Source organism: Oncorhynchus clarkii, chromosome 1, assembly GCF_045791955.1.
Source record: "Oncorhynchus clarkii lewisi isolate Uvic-CL-2024 chromosome 1, UVic_Ocla_1.0, whole genome shotgun sequence".
Lineage (NCBI taxonomy): Eukaryota > Metazoa > Chordata > Actinopteri > Salmoniformes > Salmonidae > Oncorhynchus > Oncorhynchus clarkii.
This window is the reverse complement of record NC_092147.1, coordinates 46267567-46283231: the sequence shown is the minus strand read 5'-3', so window position 1 is coordinate 46283231 and position 15665 is coordinate 46267567. Positions and strand designations below refer to the sequence as shown.

Here is a 15665-nt window from a genome sequence, read left to right as displayed (position 1 = left end):
CCCCTGGTGGCATGTCTGGTGGGATAAGTGTGTGTGTCAGGGCTGTGTGTAAGTTCACTATGCAAACAATTTGGGATTTTCAACACATGAATGGTTCATATAAAAAGAAGAAGTGATGCATATAAAGTGCATATACAGTTGAAGGCAGAAGTTTACATAGACCTTAGCCAAATACATTTAAACTCGGTTTAGACCATTCCTGTCATTTAATCCTCGTAAAAATTCCCTGTCTTAGGTCAGTTAGGATCACCACTTTATTTTAAGAATGTGACATGTCAGAATAATAGTAGAGAGAATGATTTATTTCAGCTTTTATTTCACTCAATTAGTATTTGGTAGCATTGCCTTGAAATTGTTTAAACAAACGTTTCGGGTAGCCTTCCACAAGCTTCCCACAATAGGTTGGGTGATTTTTGGCCCATTCCTTATGATAGAGCTGGTGTAACCGAGTCAGGTTTGTAGGCCTCCTTGCACACACACTTTTTCAGTTCTGCCCACACATTTTCTATAGGATTGAGGTCAGGGCTTTGTGATGGCCACTCCAATACCTTGACTTTGTAGTCCTTAAGCCATTTTGCCACAACTTTGGAAGTATGCTTGGGGTCATTGTCCATTTGGAAGACCCATTTGCGACCGAGCTTTAACTTCCTGACTGATGTCTTGATGTTGCTTCACTATATCCACATAATTTCCCTACCTCATGATGCCATCTATTTTGTGAAGTGCACCAGTCCCTCCTCCTGCAAAGCACCCCCACAACATGATGCTGCCACCCCTGTGTTTCACGGTTGGGATGGTAATCTTCGGCTTGCAAGCCTGGTCATTATGGCAAAACAGTTCTATTTTTGTTTCATCAGACCAGAGGACTTTTCTCCAAAAAGTACAATCTTTGTCCTCATGTGCAGTTGCAAACCGTATTCTGGCTTTTTTCTGGCGGTTTTGGAGCAGTGGCTTCTTCCTTGTTGAGCGGCCTTTCAGGTTATGTCGGTATAGGACTTGTTTTACTGTGGATATAGATACTTTTGTACCCGTTTCCTCCAGCATCTTCACAAGGTCCTTTTGTTGTTGTTCTGGGATTGATTTGCAGATGTCCTAACCGACTTGCCAAAACTATAGCTGGTTAACAAGAAATTTGTGGAGTGGTTGAAAAACGTGTTTTAATGACTCCAGCCTAAGTGTATGTAAACTTCCGACTTCAACTATAGCAGCCCTAGGGCTATTCATATTTCTAGCATTTGCATATACATTTTGCGGTACTGGCCACAGTGAGGTCAGGGACTACTTACATGCTTTGTAGAGATGGTGAGGATTGTGTGTCATAGGAAGGGGCAGGAGGTAAGAGGAGAGCAAATTCGTTTTTAATCTTGTTCACAATATCATTTTTCAAATAAATATATATACATTACCAGTCAAAAGTTTGGACACCTACTCATTCAAGAGTTTTTTTTGTGTTTTTTTACCAAGACATCAAAACTATGAAATAACACATATGGAATCATTTAGTAACCAAAAGAGTCACCTGGAATGCTTTTCTAACAGTCTTGAAGAAGTTCCCACATATACTGAGCACTTATTGGCTGCTTTTCCTCCACTCTGCGGTCCAACTCATCCCAAACCATCTCAATTGGGTTGAAGTCAGGTGATTGTGGAGGCCAGGTCATCTGATGCAGCACTCCATCACTCTCCTTGGTCAAATAGCCCATACACAGCCTGGAGGTGTGTTTTGGGTCATTGTCCTGTTGAAAAACAAATGATAGTCCAACTAAGAGCAAACCAGATGGGATCGTTTATCACTGCAGAATGCTGTGGTAGACATGCTGGTTCAGTGTGCTTTGAATTGTAAAGGAATCACAGACAGTGTCACCATAAAAGCACCCCCACACCATCACACTACCTCCTCCATGCTTCACAGTGGGAACCACACTTGCAGAGATCATCAGTTCACCTACTCTGTGTCTCACAAAGACACAGTGGTTGGATCCAAAAATCTCAAATTTGGACTCATCAGACCAAAGGACAGATTAATTGCTCGTGTTTCTTGGCCCAAGCAAGTCCCTTCTAATTATTAGTGTCCTTCAGTAGTGGTTTATTTGCAGCTATTCAACCTCGAAGGCCTGATACACGCAGTCTCCTGTGAACAGTTGATGTTGAGATGTGTCTGTTACTTGAACTCTGTAAAGAATTGATTTGGGCTGCAATCTGAGGTGCAGTTAACTATAATGAATTCATCCTCTGCAGCAGAGGTACAGTAACTATGGGTCTTCCTTTCATGTAGCGGTCCTCATGAGAGCCAGTTTCATCATAGCGCTTGATGGTTTTTGCGACTGCACTTGAAGAAACTTTCAAAATTCTTGAAATGTTCCGGATTGACTGACCTTCATGCCTTAAAGTAATGATGGACTGTAATTTCTCTTCGCATATTTGAGCTGTTCTTGCCATAATATGGACTTGGTATTTTACCAAATAGGGCTATCTTCTGTACACCACCCCTACTTTGTCACAACACAACTGATTGGCTCAAACGCATTAAGAAGGAAAGAACTTCCACAAATTAACACACCTATTAATTGAAATGCATTCCAGGTGACTACCTCATGAAGCTGGTTAAGAGAATGCCAAGAGTGTGCAAAGCTGTCATCAAGGCAAAGGGTGGCTACTTTGAAGATTTTCAAATTTGATTTGTGAAAAACGTTTTTGGTTACTACATGATTCCGTATGTGTTATTTCATAGTTTTGATGTCTTCACTATTATTCTACAATGTATAGATAGTAAAAATAGTACAAATAAAGAAAAACCCTTGAATAAGTAGGTGTGTGCAAACGTTTGACACGTACTGTATGTGTATATATACAGTCGTGGCCAAAAGTTTTGAGAATGACACAAATATTAATTTTCAAAGTCTGCTGCCTCAGTTTGTATGATGGCAATTTGCATATACTCCTGAATATTATGAAGAGTGATCAGATGAACTGCAATTAAATGCAAAGTCCCTCTTTGCCATGCAAATTAACTGAATCCCCCCCAAAAAATTCCACTGCATTTCAGCCCTGCCACAAAAGGACCAGCTCATATCATGTCAGTGATTCTGTCATTAACACAGGTGTGAGTGTTGACAAGGACAAGGCTGGAGATCACTCTGCATTGCTGATTGAGTTCGAGTAACAGACTGGAAGCTTCAAACGGAGGGTGGTGCTTGGAATCATGGTTCTTCCTCTGTCAACCATGGTTACCTGCAAGGAAACACGTGCTGTCATCATTGCTTTGCACAAAAAGGGCTTCACAGGCAAGGATATTGCTGGCAGTAAGATTGCACCTAAATCAACCATTTATCGGATCATCAAGAACTTCAAGGAGAGCGGTTCAATTGTTGTGAGAAAGGCTTCAAGGCGCCCAAGAAAGTCCAGCAAGCGCCAGGACCGTCTCCTAAAGTTGATTCAGCTGCAGGATCGGGGCACCACCAGTATAGAGCTTGCTCAGGAATGGTAGCAGGCAGGTGTGAGTGCATCTGCACGCACAGTGAGGCGAAGACTTTTGGAGGATGGCCTGGTGTCAAGAAGGGCAGCAAAGAAGCCACTTCTCTCCATGAAAAATATCAGGGACAGACTTATATTCTGCAAAAGGTACAGGGATTGGACTGCTGAGAACTGTGGTAAAGTCATTGTCTCTGATGAATCCCCTTTCCGATTGTTTGGGGTATCCGGAAAAAAGCTTGTCCAGAGAAGACAAGGTGAGCGCTACCTGTGTCATGCCAACAGTAAAGCATCCTGAGACCATTCATGTGTTGGGTTGCTTCTCAGCCAAGGGAGTGGACTCACTCACAATTTTGCCTAAGACCACAGCCATGAATAAAGAATGGTACCAACACATCCTCAGAGAGCAACTTCTCCCAACCATCCAGGAACAGCTTGGTGACGAACAATGCCTTTTTCAGCATGATGGAGCACCTTGTCATAAGGCAAGTGATAACTAAGTGGCTCGGGGAACAAAACGTAGATATTTTGGGACCATGGCCAGGAACTCCCCAGACCTTAATCCCATTGAGAACTTGTGGTCAATCTTCAAGAGGCGGGTGGACAAACAAAACCCCACAAATTCTGACAAACTCCAAGCATTGATTATGCAAGAATGGGCTGCCATCAGTCAGGATGTGGCCCAGAAGTTAATTGACAGCATGCCAGGGCGGATTGCAGAGGTCTTGAAAAAGAAGGGTCAATACTGCAAATATTGACTCTTTGCATCAACTTCATGTAATTGTCAATAAAAGCCTTTGACACTTGTAATTATACGTCAGTATTCCATAGTAGCATCTATATAGTAATATCTAAAAACACTAAAGCAGCAAACTTTGTGGAAATGTATATGTCACTCTCAAAACTTTTTGCCACAACTGTATCTGTATATATATATATAATGGACTAAGGTGAACTGGGCAATACCATATCTATGTGATGCATTGCATGTCAACATTGTGTGTCCTCCCTTTCAAGTTCAGCTGACAGCGATGGCTCTTTAATGTCAGATGAAAGCTGACTTGGGGGATAACACACACACATGAAATTCATCGGCAGTCAAAGAAAAAGCTACAAAACCCTCTAAACCGCCTCCAGTGAATGGAGTATGTTCAGTGAATCCAACAGTTTCACAGCACTTAAAGCCATTCTATGGATTATAGATTTTTGATTTGCTTTCTGCTTTGGCTGAAAAGCCGTTTCATCAGTGCCATTACCACTGTAACGATTAGAGACAAAAAAGTGAATTATGTAATTAAAGAGCCAATAACTGACTTGTCCGGTTTACTTTGCTCTGGTAAGGATTAAACATTATCTCTCCTGTGTGTGTACACATCGCATCATAACCAGGCAGCGGTCTGCGAGGACAGGAGATTAACACTTAGAGAGGCAGGCGCTAAATTGAATTCTACAGGCCCATGGCTGTCTGAGAAGCCATTAAGTAATCACAACATTGCCCCTTCAAATAAATCCACCACCCACCTGCCTCTGCTGCCTCTCTACATACAAGGCAGCAGGGTTTGTGTGTGGTATGGTTTTCCATTTTATTTACTGTGAAGGCAAACTTAGCCCCGGGCTGAGAAAATAACAAAACTCTCAAATGTCTATATCAGCCCCAAAATGAATGACAAAAAGAGTATGATGTGATAGATAAAAGAGAAATTAGCATTTTTAAAATAACGAAATGACAGAAAACAAACAATGAATATTTTCACACTACTTAAACCAGATAGGGAGGGATTGAGTGAAAATCCTTATGAGGTAATGCTTAACTGATATTTATTCAGTGCTGCACATTGGACAATGTCAGTTGTCTTGGGGACATTGACTTGGGGTGGAATGGGTTTAAGTGTAGCTAGAGACTGTACACCAGATAATGTAATATAACATACGAGTTTTGGTGTAAAGCCCCATACCAACCGCTGCCATAGAATTTTCAAATAACCTGTATTTGGCGATACCTTTTTAGTTGTCGATTCGGGCAAAGAAGTATATTATAAATTATTGTGTCCAGTTGCAGGTGGTTCATTTGAATTTAGAAAATGCTCTGTTAGTAACCCTTTCCACTCACAGCCCGAGTCATCCCGTATACAGATTTTGTCATTGATAAGTGCATAAATTGGAATGCAGATGCTGTACAGTAACATGCTGTACATGACGTCAGAGCGCCTGTTCTCCGTTTCGCAGCGCTGTATTGGTTTTGACTGCCCGCATCTCTACCGCTATTTGGGCTACTTTTGCACATTTGTTGTTGTCTGATTGAACCAAAAATCTTTAGTTATATCAAATTTTCTGGTGTACAATCTGTAGCTAGCTTATGTGGTGCACTGCTTTATCAAACCAGCAGCCCAGAGTCGAGGAGAAGTTCCTTCGGAAGCCTTTGGACTAAAACACCACAGGGAAACGGAAGTATAACCTCAGCGGGAATCTTAAAGAGTAGTCACACCTGTACATCTCTATGTGTGTGTGTGCGCGCGCGCGCGTCTGCATCTGTGGTGGACAATCGACGGACATAGAAAATGATAACTGCGTGAGGAGATCCGGTAGCTGTGGCCTGTATGAGGTGCGAGTAAGGCGTCAGTGTGAACTGAAGTAATTGACCCTTCACAGCCCGACACCACCTGTCACTGCGGCGTTCGCTCACCGATCTGATGTTGACGTCCACGCCGGTGCGAGCCATCATGTCCACAGCTTCCACGCAGCCTTGCTTGGTTGCCCAGTGAAGCGCCGTCTGAGAAGACGCACAGACAGAGGGGAGGGGCCAGTCATTCAACACTGAGACTGCTCCTACCATACGCACCCACTGACTGAGTGACTGACTGGCTGGGTGGAATCCTGACTAGGAACTAGGCTACGTAACATGTAAATAAAGCACTGATGCCAATGGGAGATTTGTGCAGAGGTTTGAGTTGAGTTGTTTTTTTTGTACATAACTAATAAGGTATTGTATGGTCACAGATACTATTCCAAATCTTTAATGAAGGCATATTTCTTGAGTAAAATTTCAGTTAGGACTTACTACGTTTCAAGGTTACAATAGAAGGGATAACCGCTCCTCACTCAGGCCAACTGTCAATTAATATAAGAAGAATTGTGCATCTACACAGCCTCCACAACAGCAGTGACACAAAAATGAAAAAACATGAACGGCTCATTTAAATAAAATGTCCCTTTGAATTTAATTCATGCCTAATTTGCCTAAACAGATTTGGCTGTGAAGAATGGCCAGGCACTGTGTCTGCTCTGTAATAAACTGGCTTAATTCAGCCCAATGTTGAGTTTATTGATGCCTCACTAAAGAGCCAGATTCAAGGACAGTTATCCAATTTCTATTGTGTAGAACTGAATGAGTCCAAATCAGATCATTTCATGTATTATAATGAATCGACTGGTAACTAGCTACACAATTAGGGAACACAACAGTCTAATGGGAGAGAAAGAGGAACACGTTGTACACACACCCACACAAACAGAGTCATTGAAGCCCATCTATAATATTGATGTTTAATTCTATATACTTACAAACTTGATGTCCAATTCACGGGGACAGAAGAAAAACAAGACGAAAGGAAGGAAGGAGTGAAAGTTTAATGTATGATCACTGTTCTAACCATTCTAATCAATCACAATGTGATACACGGTGGGCATCATAACCTGTGTATCCCTTTGTATTATGTCCGGATTCCATCCCTGTTCTGCCTTTCTCCAGAGCAGCTATTCTTATTGTCCGCGTGGACGTATTGATGTAGAGCCGGGACGCTAGCTATTCCCCTCCGTCCACATTCCCAGTCGAAGCACATCAAAGTAGAGAGGTGAGAGGAGAGGCATGCTTTGATGGGTTCACTCTCTGACATGTCCATTCATTGACACCTTTGGTCCTATTCTGTTCAGATTTGGCATGGGTTCAAACTAAACCCTTCAATCAACAAGAGTTCCCCGTAATCTTCCTTTTAAGATTAAGATAGTCCCCATAGAGAATGCAGGGAACTATAGTAACAGTAATCTTCTTGTCCTTCTGAACTGATTCTTTGTATCTTGTAACACTGAGATGGTTAAAACTCTTTCCACCCCATCCCTTTCATAAGGACACACAGCATCAACCCTGGCCTTTCCACCCCATCCCTTTCATAAGGACACACAGCATCAACCCTGGCATTTCCTACCCCGTCCCGCTCCCTACCAACCTCACACTGTCACTACACTGTCACTACCATGTTGCGGTACAGTAGATTAGATGAAACAAATAGAACAGTGTTTCCCACTGGTTTCCAAGCGTTTAATTATCTCTCGCCAATATATATCATTCAGCCAACAACCGAGAGCGCGGAAATCTAGCAGAAACCAATGGCTGGGAGGAGGGGGGGAAAAAAATGTCTGTCTGCGGGATAGCTAACGGGAGTTATTTTTGGGTGCCTGCAGCAGCCCCCTTTAAGTGTGTGTGTGGGGAGCGCATGCATGCGTGTGTGTGTGTTAATGTAGACTGACCACTGCGCCCGTCGAGGCGGGATGCTGCCAAGCTGCTTTACCCAGGCCTGGTTTCATTACAAGGTGCTAACCGAGCTCTGTGATGCCTGTTGGGGTTCTTCCGTCACTCCGTCAGACTGTTTGGCCTCCCCAACGCTCCAGACACAAACTGATTAAAAAAAAAACGCTTCTCCATCCAGGTCTGGAGCTACTGTCACTCTCCATGTTATGATGAGCAATTGTGACCAGTATCTGACTGTCCACTTTACATCAACTATTAAAAAAAATTTAAAAAATGAAATAAATGTTTTGCGGTTACACTTATAGGATTAGTAGTGATACACATAGTTGCTGAATACAATACAATCGAACAGTATCATATTGTGTTTAAACCAGTACCTACTGTTTACAAAATGTCCCATGTTAGTTAACATTATGGCACACTATAATTGCATTAGATTTACTGTGGCCATAAGGTACAACCTTTCTTTAAAACAGGGTGTTTTAAATCCGGCCCATGAATAGAGAGAGAAGCCTTCTGGGAGGTATCTGCCATGCATCATGGGACAGTTTGACAACAGTGACCCTGTTCAAACTGGTAACTGCCATCCGACCGTCTGCTACCATCAGATTGGCATCTGTGGCCCTTTAGTGGGTGGTATTCTGGTACAGGGACGAACAACAAAACCAGTTCCCAATGTCTCGCTGAAAGCAGCAGGAAAAAGAACATCAAAAAGGCGTAAATTCCACTTCTTCCATTTTGATCAAGTGAAGCATAAAAAGAAATGTAATAATCTCAAGTGGCAAGGGTTTACACCATTGATGTTGTTACTTCTGCATGGTGAGGCCCATGGAGCTGATATCGGGGGGGCTATACAAACTGACTGAAGGAGGGAGAGTTGTAGGAGAGGCCATATGGACGAGGTCTTTTGCTTTGGAGCCTTTCAATAGACAGCTTAGCGCTTGTTTATGCAGTCTCACTCAACGCTGTGTGAAATTCCTGCTCTGGCTTCAGCAGTTGCCTTTCAAAGCCGGACTGTGGCAATAGGCTACCATATGCTCTGCTGGTTGAAACATTCTCAACAGACATACCTCAACAAAGTTTTCATAGCAAGTGAAATAATGCCTTTGTGTTGTAGCATACTGGTGTGGAGCCAGTTAGAGAGAAAGTATTGGTTGGGGTTCAACTAAACCAAAGTAATGCTGAATTTCTGTACAAATGACAGTGGCAGTGAAATTCTGTGTTTAAACACACAAAATGTTCAAACAAAAAACCTACATAAAATTTAAAAAACCCTGCAAAGTTCATGGAATTGTTTCATTCTACGAAAAAACGATCAGTAGCTCTCATCTGGTGAGGACAGTATAGTGGTATAAATCTGCCTTCAGGCAGTGAAAGCTGTGTGTTTTTTCAACTATTAATTACCATTCAATTACAATATCATTACACACCATGATCATCTGGGCTCCGGCGTCATGTCTGCATCCCAAATGGCACCCTAGTCTCTTAAGTAGCTCTATGGGCCCTGATGAAAAGTAGTGCATTATATAGGGAATACGGTGTCATTTGGGACCTGGCCCATGACTACAGAGTGAGCTAAACTCAGTGGATACAGTCATTTGGATTCTCTGGCCCATTACACTGACTGACCGTAATACTAAACAAAACCTCAGACGCCTGAAGAAAGGCTTGATAAAAAATAACCAGCCCTGTAGGACAGTACAGTGTGTGTGTGTGTGTGTGTGTGTGTGTGTGTGTGTGTGTGTGTGTGTGTGTGTGTGTGTGTGTGTGTGTGTGTGTGTGTGTGTGTGTGTTTGACTGTAGGGTGATAGGGAGAACCAAGGCATGTCAGAATGTATGGAGGGTGTGTTTGTGTGCCTTGCAAAACAATTTCAGCTTTTTGTTTGTTTTGTAGATAAACATATGCTGTCATGCCCTGATTTGTTTCAACTTTCTTTGTGCTTGTCTCCACTCCCCTCCAGGTGTCACCTATCTTCCCCATTATCCCCTGTGTATTTATACCTGTGTACTCTGTTTGTCTGTTGCCAGTTTGTTTGTTTGTAGAACCTACCAGCGTTTTGTTTCCCTGCTCGCCTGTTCCTTACTCCTGTTTTCTAGTTTCCCGGTTCTGACTGTTCTGCCTGCCTTGACCCCTGCCTGCATTGACCTGTCATTTGCCTGCCCCTGTATAAAGAATAAACTTCAGTGTCTTCAACACTGTCTGCACCTGGGTCATAACTTAAAAGTTGATACATGTCAGAAATTGGATGTTGGTGTGAATCCCATTTAGTAGACTTCTGAATAAATGTTCTTCCTGTTTTAAAGAACAGCGAGACACCCAACCTTTGTCCAATCTTTGACACTGCCAGAGCACTATGAAAGAGCACTATGAATTATCAATGCTTAGCTAATTGAAATAAATGTATTGGGGATGTTTTGTTTTAGCTGTAAGCCAGCAGCAACATGTTTGATCAGTACAGAAAGGAGGCACATGGACCATGTAAAAATACCACTACTCACCCCCTTGGTTTCCAGCAGTAGAGCCATCGGGCAGTACAGTTCATAGGAGAAAGAGAATATTGAATATTATGGTTCTTGTTAGAGTATAAGACGTCATTCCTATAGGAGTATTAATATTAATAGTGTTCAGTTCTGTCTGCAGAATTTGTCAATAATGTATTATTTGATCATTTTAATCATTTACAAAAATTCAACCTATCATGGTTCACAACAGCTGGTTGTTGAGATTTTTTAACACCTTCCACCTTTAATCTTGGATAGAATCATAGGTTTTGGAAAGGGGGATAACCTGTCCTTTGGAAAGGGGGATAACCTGTCCTTTTTTTGTCACATGTTCTTCTCTAATCTGGCTCTCCTGTCCCTCTGATAAAGGTGGGGAGTCTCTCTCCCTCCATCTCTCTGTCCCTACATCTCTCCATCCTCCCTCATTTCGTCATGCTAAGAAGTTTACTAACTGCTTGTTTGTTGTAGCTGAAGTGTCTGATTTTCTTAAGACCATTGTTTTGTAAGTGCTCCCACTCGAACGCCAGAGCTTCAGTGGGAAGGGAGGGATTGGTTTAACCAGCCAGCGGACCGGTCAGATAGAAATCAATACAGGCGTGTTAGCCAATAGGTGGAGGAGAGGAGCTGTCGATGCACACTGGAGAGAGTAGTGCAGTATATTTAGTGGGGGTCTGAAGAATTGAAACCTGTGTCATTTGAGTCCACCGCCTGTTTCCCCCATTACACACGGGGTAAATCAAGGAGGCCATTTGAAGAGTAGAGGATATACACTTAATATGGTGACGTCACACTAAGTTTCCTTAGTACAGTTTGGCATAGTACTGACTATTCAAGAAGGAACTATGTATTTGTTTTGGTAAAACATCAAACTGCAGAAATAAAACAAAAAAACAAAGCTACTGTATATGGACTACTTTTCTATGTGAATCACCAACATGACAGATTAGGTTAGGGCCAGGAAGAGAGGAAGGGAGGATGGTAGGAGAAATACTGGAGGCTACTTACAGTGATGAAGTCCTGGTGAGAGCGTCAAACACATGGGAATAGAGTGCAAATGTTAGGCATCTGGGGGGAAAAAATGGGTCTAATTTATTACCATAATATTTATTTAATATTTATGGTATATCAGAACTGTATTATAAGAAAATCCTTCAATATAAGAACCAGATGGCTTTCAGAGGATCCCTATCTGAAGATCTCATCTTTAAACAAGGTCAATGACATCAACATTGCGATCTGACAGCTTTTGTGGAGGTGAAATGGTCCATGAAAACCTGATGTCTCAAGAGAGGACGACAAGACAGCAACTATGGGCTGTTTTAATTCTGTGAGACAACGCTTGATGGGATTGACTGATAAGGGATCAAGCTACCTTTCCTGATGTTTGTTTTTTGTCTTTCAATCTCAGCAGCCTCAGTAGCTAGATGCCCATCAAGCCCATCAACAGAGGCTCTCTTATCTGATCCTAGATGAAGAGAGGCAGCTCCTGGGTGCCATCATGCTGAATCCTATAGGAGGCCAGAGTCTGTCTGTTTAGTGTCAATCCTATGGGAGATGGGCTTGAACATGTGCCAATCAAATGTATGGCTTTCGATAGACCAGATCAAACAGGTTTACCCTAGTCCAGAGCCTTATATTTGGTATCTTCTTGGAGGCCAGAATGGGGCTGATGTTGAGGTAGAGGGTGAGGGTTAGGGGGAGGTAGTACCTTCTTTGAGGCCAGGCTGGGGTCCTGTGTGAGGAGCTGTCGGAGAGCAGCTGTGTTCCCCAGGGCACAGGATCTTAGCCAGTCCTTCTCCAGAGGATCCAACTGAATCCTGGGGAACACAGACTGAGTAGAGAGAGACAGATTATCAGTAAAAATGAAACAATGGAAATATTTTACGCTTGTCTACAGTTGCTGGTGGAGTCGGATTACAACTGCACCATGCTAATATTCCCGAAAAGCTACACAAACTTGATGTTTGTTGGTAATTTCACACCAAGAAGAGCCTTTCTGAACAACTCTTATCATTCTTCTTGAGAAACAAAACAATCTCTTTCACTACAACTATTTCACATCATTTTCACTACGATCCTCAGCTTTCTTCCAAAGCACACATTTTGTCATCCAGTCTGAAGACTCTCCTGGGCTGTGTCCCAAAGTACCCTATTGCCTACATTAGTGCACTACTTCGCTGATCAAAATTAGTGCACTATATAGGGAATAGGGTGCCATTTCTGAATCTTTCATGAGCCTCTTCTTACAAGGTGATGAGTCGGGAGGACAATCCATTTATCTTCACAGAGTGGAAAGGCTATTATCAGTGGGAAGTGAGGGAATTATTCCCAATAGTAAACAAACAAAGCCAACTAATAAAGTAGATAAGGATCTATATGCAGGCAGGGAATCTGTGGTAGAAACGGCAGGTACTCGCTCCAGGGCTAAAGAGAGGCAACCAACCCAAATCTGGCTTAAGCTGGCAAATCAAGGTCAATGATTAACTTGAGGGGATTTTCAGCATTCGAGGCTGAGGCAAAGACGAATTGTCAACACTGCTACTCTGAATAGTAGAGCATCAATCTAACAAACAGAGCGACATGAGTACCTTTGAGTGCACTCGCTTGTGCACCCATCTAAAAATATGTGTGTTTTTTTTAGGTTGAAGAATCATATAGAACTTTTCTGAAATTAGGTTCAGTCTAACTACAGTACACTCAGGCCACAGACCAGCCCCACCACCTCCCTGTTATGTTTGACCTTTATCCGTGCCCGTGGGCTGGGTGGGTGGTCTGATACCATTAGTGGTGTTTATTGACCAGCGGGACAGCGTGAATGAGAGAGAAGCAGAGAGCCAGGCTTTAATCAGTGGCCTGCCAGGGAGGGCCTCTTCTTCACAGTTCACCTGTTTACACTGGCCATGCAGGTGTCAGCTCCACGTTAATTATAAAACCCTGCCTCTCTACCTTTCGCCCTGGGAAGCTGTCCCTCAGCCTGACAACAGCAAAAAAAAAGCACCACAGTGGGGGGAATGGTGGCAGCAGAGAGGCAGAGTTAGCTAGAGGATAGAGGGCGGGAGGGACACTGAAAGAAAGTGAGAGGACATACAGTATAATGCGGTATTGCAACGCCAGGGTCGTGGGTTCGATTTCAGAGGCGGCTACCCATACAGAGGGAGAATGAGGGAAGAAAAATGTGTTCAAATTAAAATGATGGTTTTCATACTGTTTGTGTAACTGGAGAAGTCTCCACGTTTTTCCAAAGCCAATATACAGTAAGATACTGTAGTAAAGTAGGTCTAATTATGGACACGAACCCCTAGTGTTATGATGAGCATCACTGTAGGGACCCATCTCACTCTCCTACCTTCTTATGGGTACCGTTCTCTAATTACCCCACCCTCTTTCTCCCTCCCTCCATCCTTCCCCTCTCGTTCAGTTATAGGAGATACCCTGCTATTTCCACCGATGGCTCCTCTCAGGCCCCTGCTGCTTCCAGTCAGTGAGAGGTAGGAGGCTGTCACAGCCAATGAGCAAATGAGTCTGTGTCCCACCACGAAGGAAGACAGGAGTGATTATGGGATATCACCATGGGAACGGCGTGGGGGGAAAGAGGCTCCATTTTATCCTGATGGCAGCTCAGAATGCCTCTCTCTCTCTTTCTCTCTCTCTCAAACAAATAAAGGGAACACTTAAACAACACAATGTAACTCCAAGTCAATCACACTTCTGTGAAATCAAACTGTACACTTACACTTATGAAGCAGCAGTGATTGACAATAAATTTCACATGCTGTCGTGCAAATGGAATAGACAACCGGTGGAAATTATAGGCAATTAGCAAGACACCCCCCAATAAAGGAGTGGTTCTGCAGGTGGCAACCACAGACCACTTCTCAGTTCCTATGCTTCCTGGCTGAGGTTTTGGTCACTTTTGAATGCTGGCGGTGCTTTCACTCTAGTGGTAGCATGAGACGGAGTCTACAACTCACACAAGTGGCTCAGGTAGTGCAGCTCATCCAGGATGGCACATCAATGCGAGCTGTGGCAAGAGGGTTTTCTGTGTCTGTCAGCGTAGTGTCCAGAGCATGGAGGCGCTACCAGGAGACAGGCCAGTACAGTGCCTTGCGAAAGTATTCGGCCCCCTTGAACTTTGCGACCTTTTGCCACATTTCAGGCTTCAAACATAAAGATATAAAACTGTATTTTTTTGTGAAGAATCAACAACAAGTGGGACACAATCATGAAGTGGAACGACATTTATTGGATATTTCAAACTTTTTTAACAAATCAAAAACTGAAAAATTGTTCAGCCCCTTTACTTTCAGTGCAGCAAACTCTCTCCAGAAGTTCAGTGAGGATCTCTGAATGATCCAATGTTGACCTAAATGACTAATGATGATAAATACAATCCACCTGTGTGTAATCAAGTCTCCGTATAAATGCACCTGCACTGTGATAGTCTCAGAGGTCCGTCAAAAGCGCAGAAAGCATCATGAAGAACAAGGAACACACCAGGCAGGTCCGAGATACTGTTGTGAAGAAGTTTAAAGCCGGATTTGGATACAAAAAGATTTCCCAAGCTTTAAACATCCCAAGGAGCACTGTGCAAGCGATAATATTGAAATGGAAGGAGTATCAGACCACTGCAAATCTACCAAGACCTGGCTGTCCCTCTAAACTTTCAGCTCATACAAGGAGAAGACTGATCAGAGATGCAGCCAAGAGGCCCATGATCACTCTGGATGAACTGCAGAGATCTACAGCTGAGGTGGGAGACTCTGTCCATAGGACAACAATCAGTCGTATATTACACAAATCTGGCCTTTATGGAAGAGTGGCAAGAAGAAAGCCATTTCTTAAAGATATCCATAAAAAGTGTTGTTTAAAGTTTGCCACAAGCCACCTGGGAGACACACCAAACATGTGGAAGAAGGTGCTCTGGTCAGATGAAACCAAAATTGAACTTTTTGGCAACAATGCAAAACGTTATGTTTGGCGTAAAAGCAACACAGCTCATCACCCTGAACACACCATCCCCACTGTCAAACATGGTGGTGGCAGCATCATGGTTTGGGCCTGCTTTTCTTCAGCAGGGACAGGGAAGATGGTTAAAATTGATGGGAAGATGGATGGAGCCAAATACAGGACCATTCTGGAAGAAAACCTGATGGAGTCTGCAAAAGAC

At 43.0% G+C, this 15665-nt stretch overlaps 1 protein-coding gene across 1 annotated transcript in view; it reads right to left on the bottom strand.

The window, feature by feature from the left end:
• Nucleotides 1-11446: 11446 nt before the first annotated feature.
• The window catches only part of LOC139405577 (uncharacterized), a 32311-nt gene continuing 28092 nt past the window's right edge, over nucleotides 11447-15665 (bottom strand). Inside the window, exons 5-6 of the mRNA XM_071148019.1 lie at nucleotides 12207-12329; nucleotides 11447-11515 (exon numbers count right to left, since the gene is read on the bottom strand). Coding sequence (XP_071004120.1) covers nucleotides 11447-11515; nucleotides 12207-12329 — 192 coding nt within the window. The remainder of the gene's footprint in view (nucleotides 11516-12206; nucleotides 12330-15665) is intronic.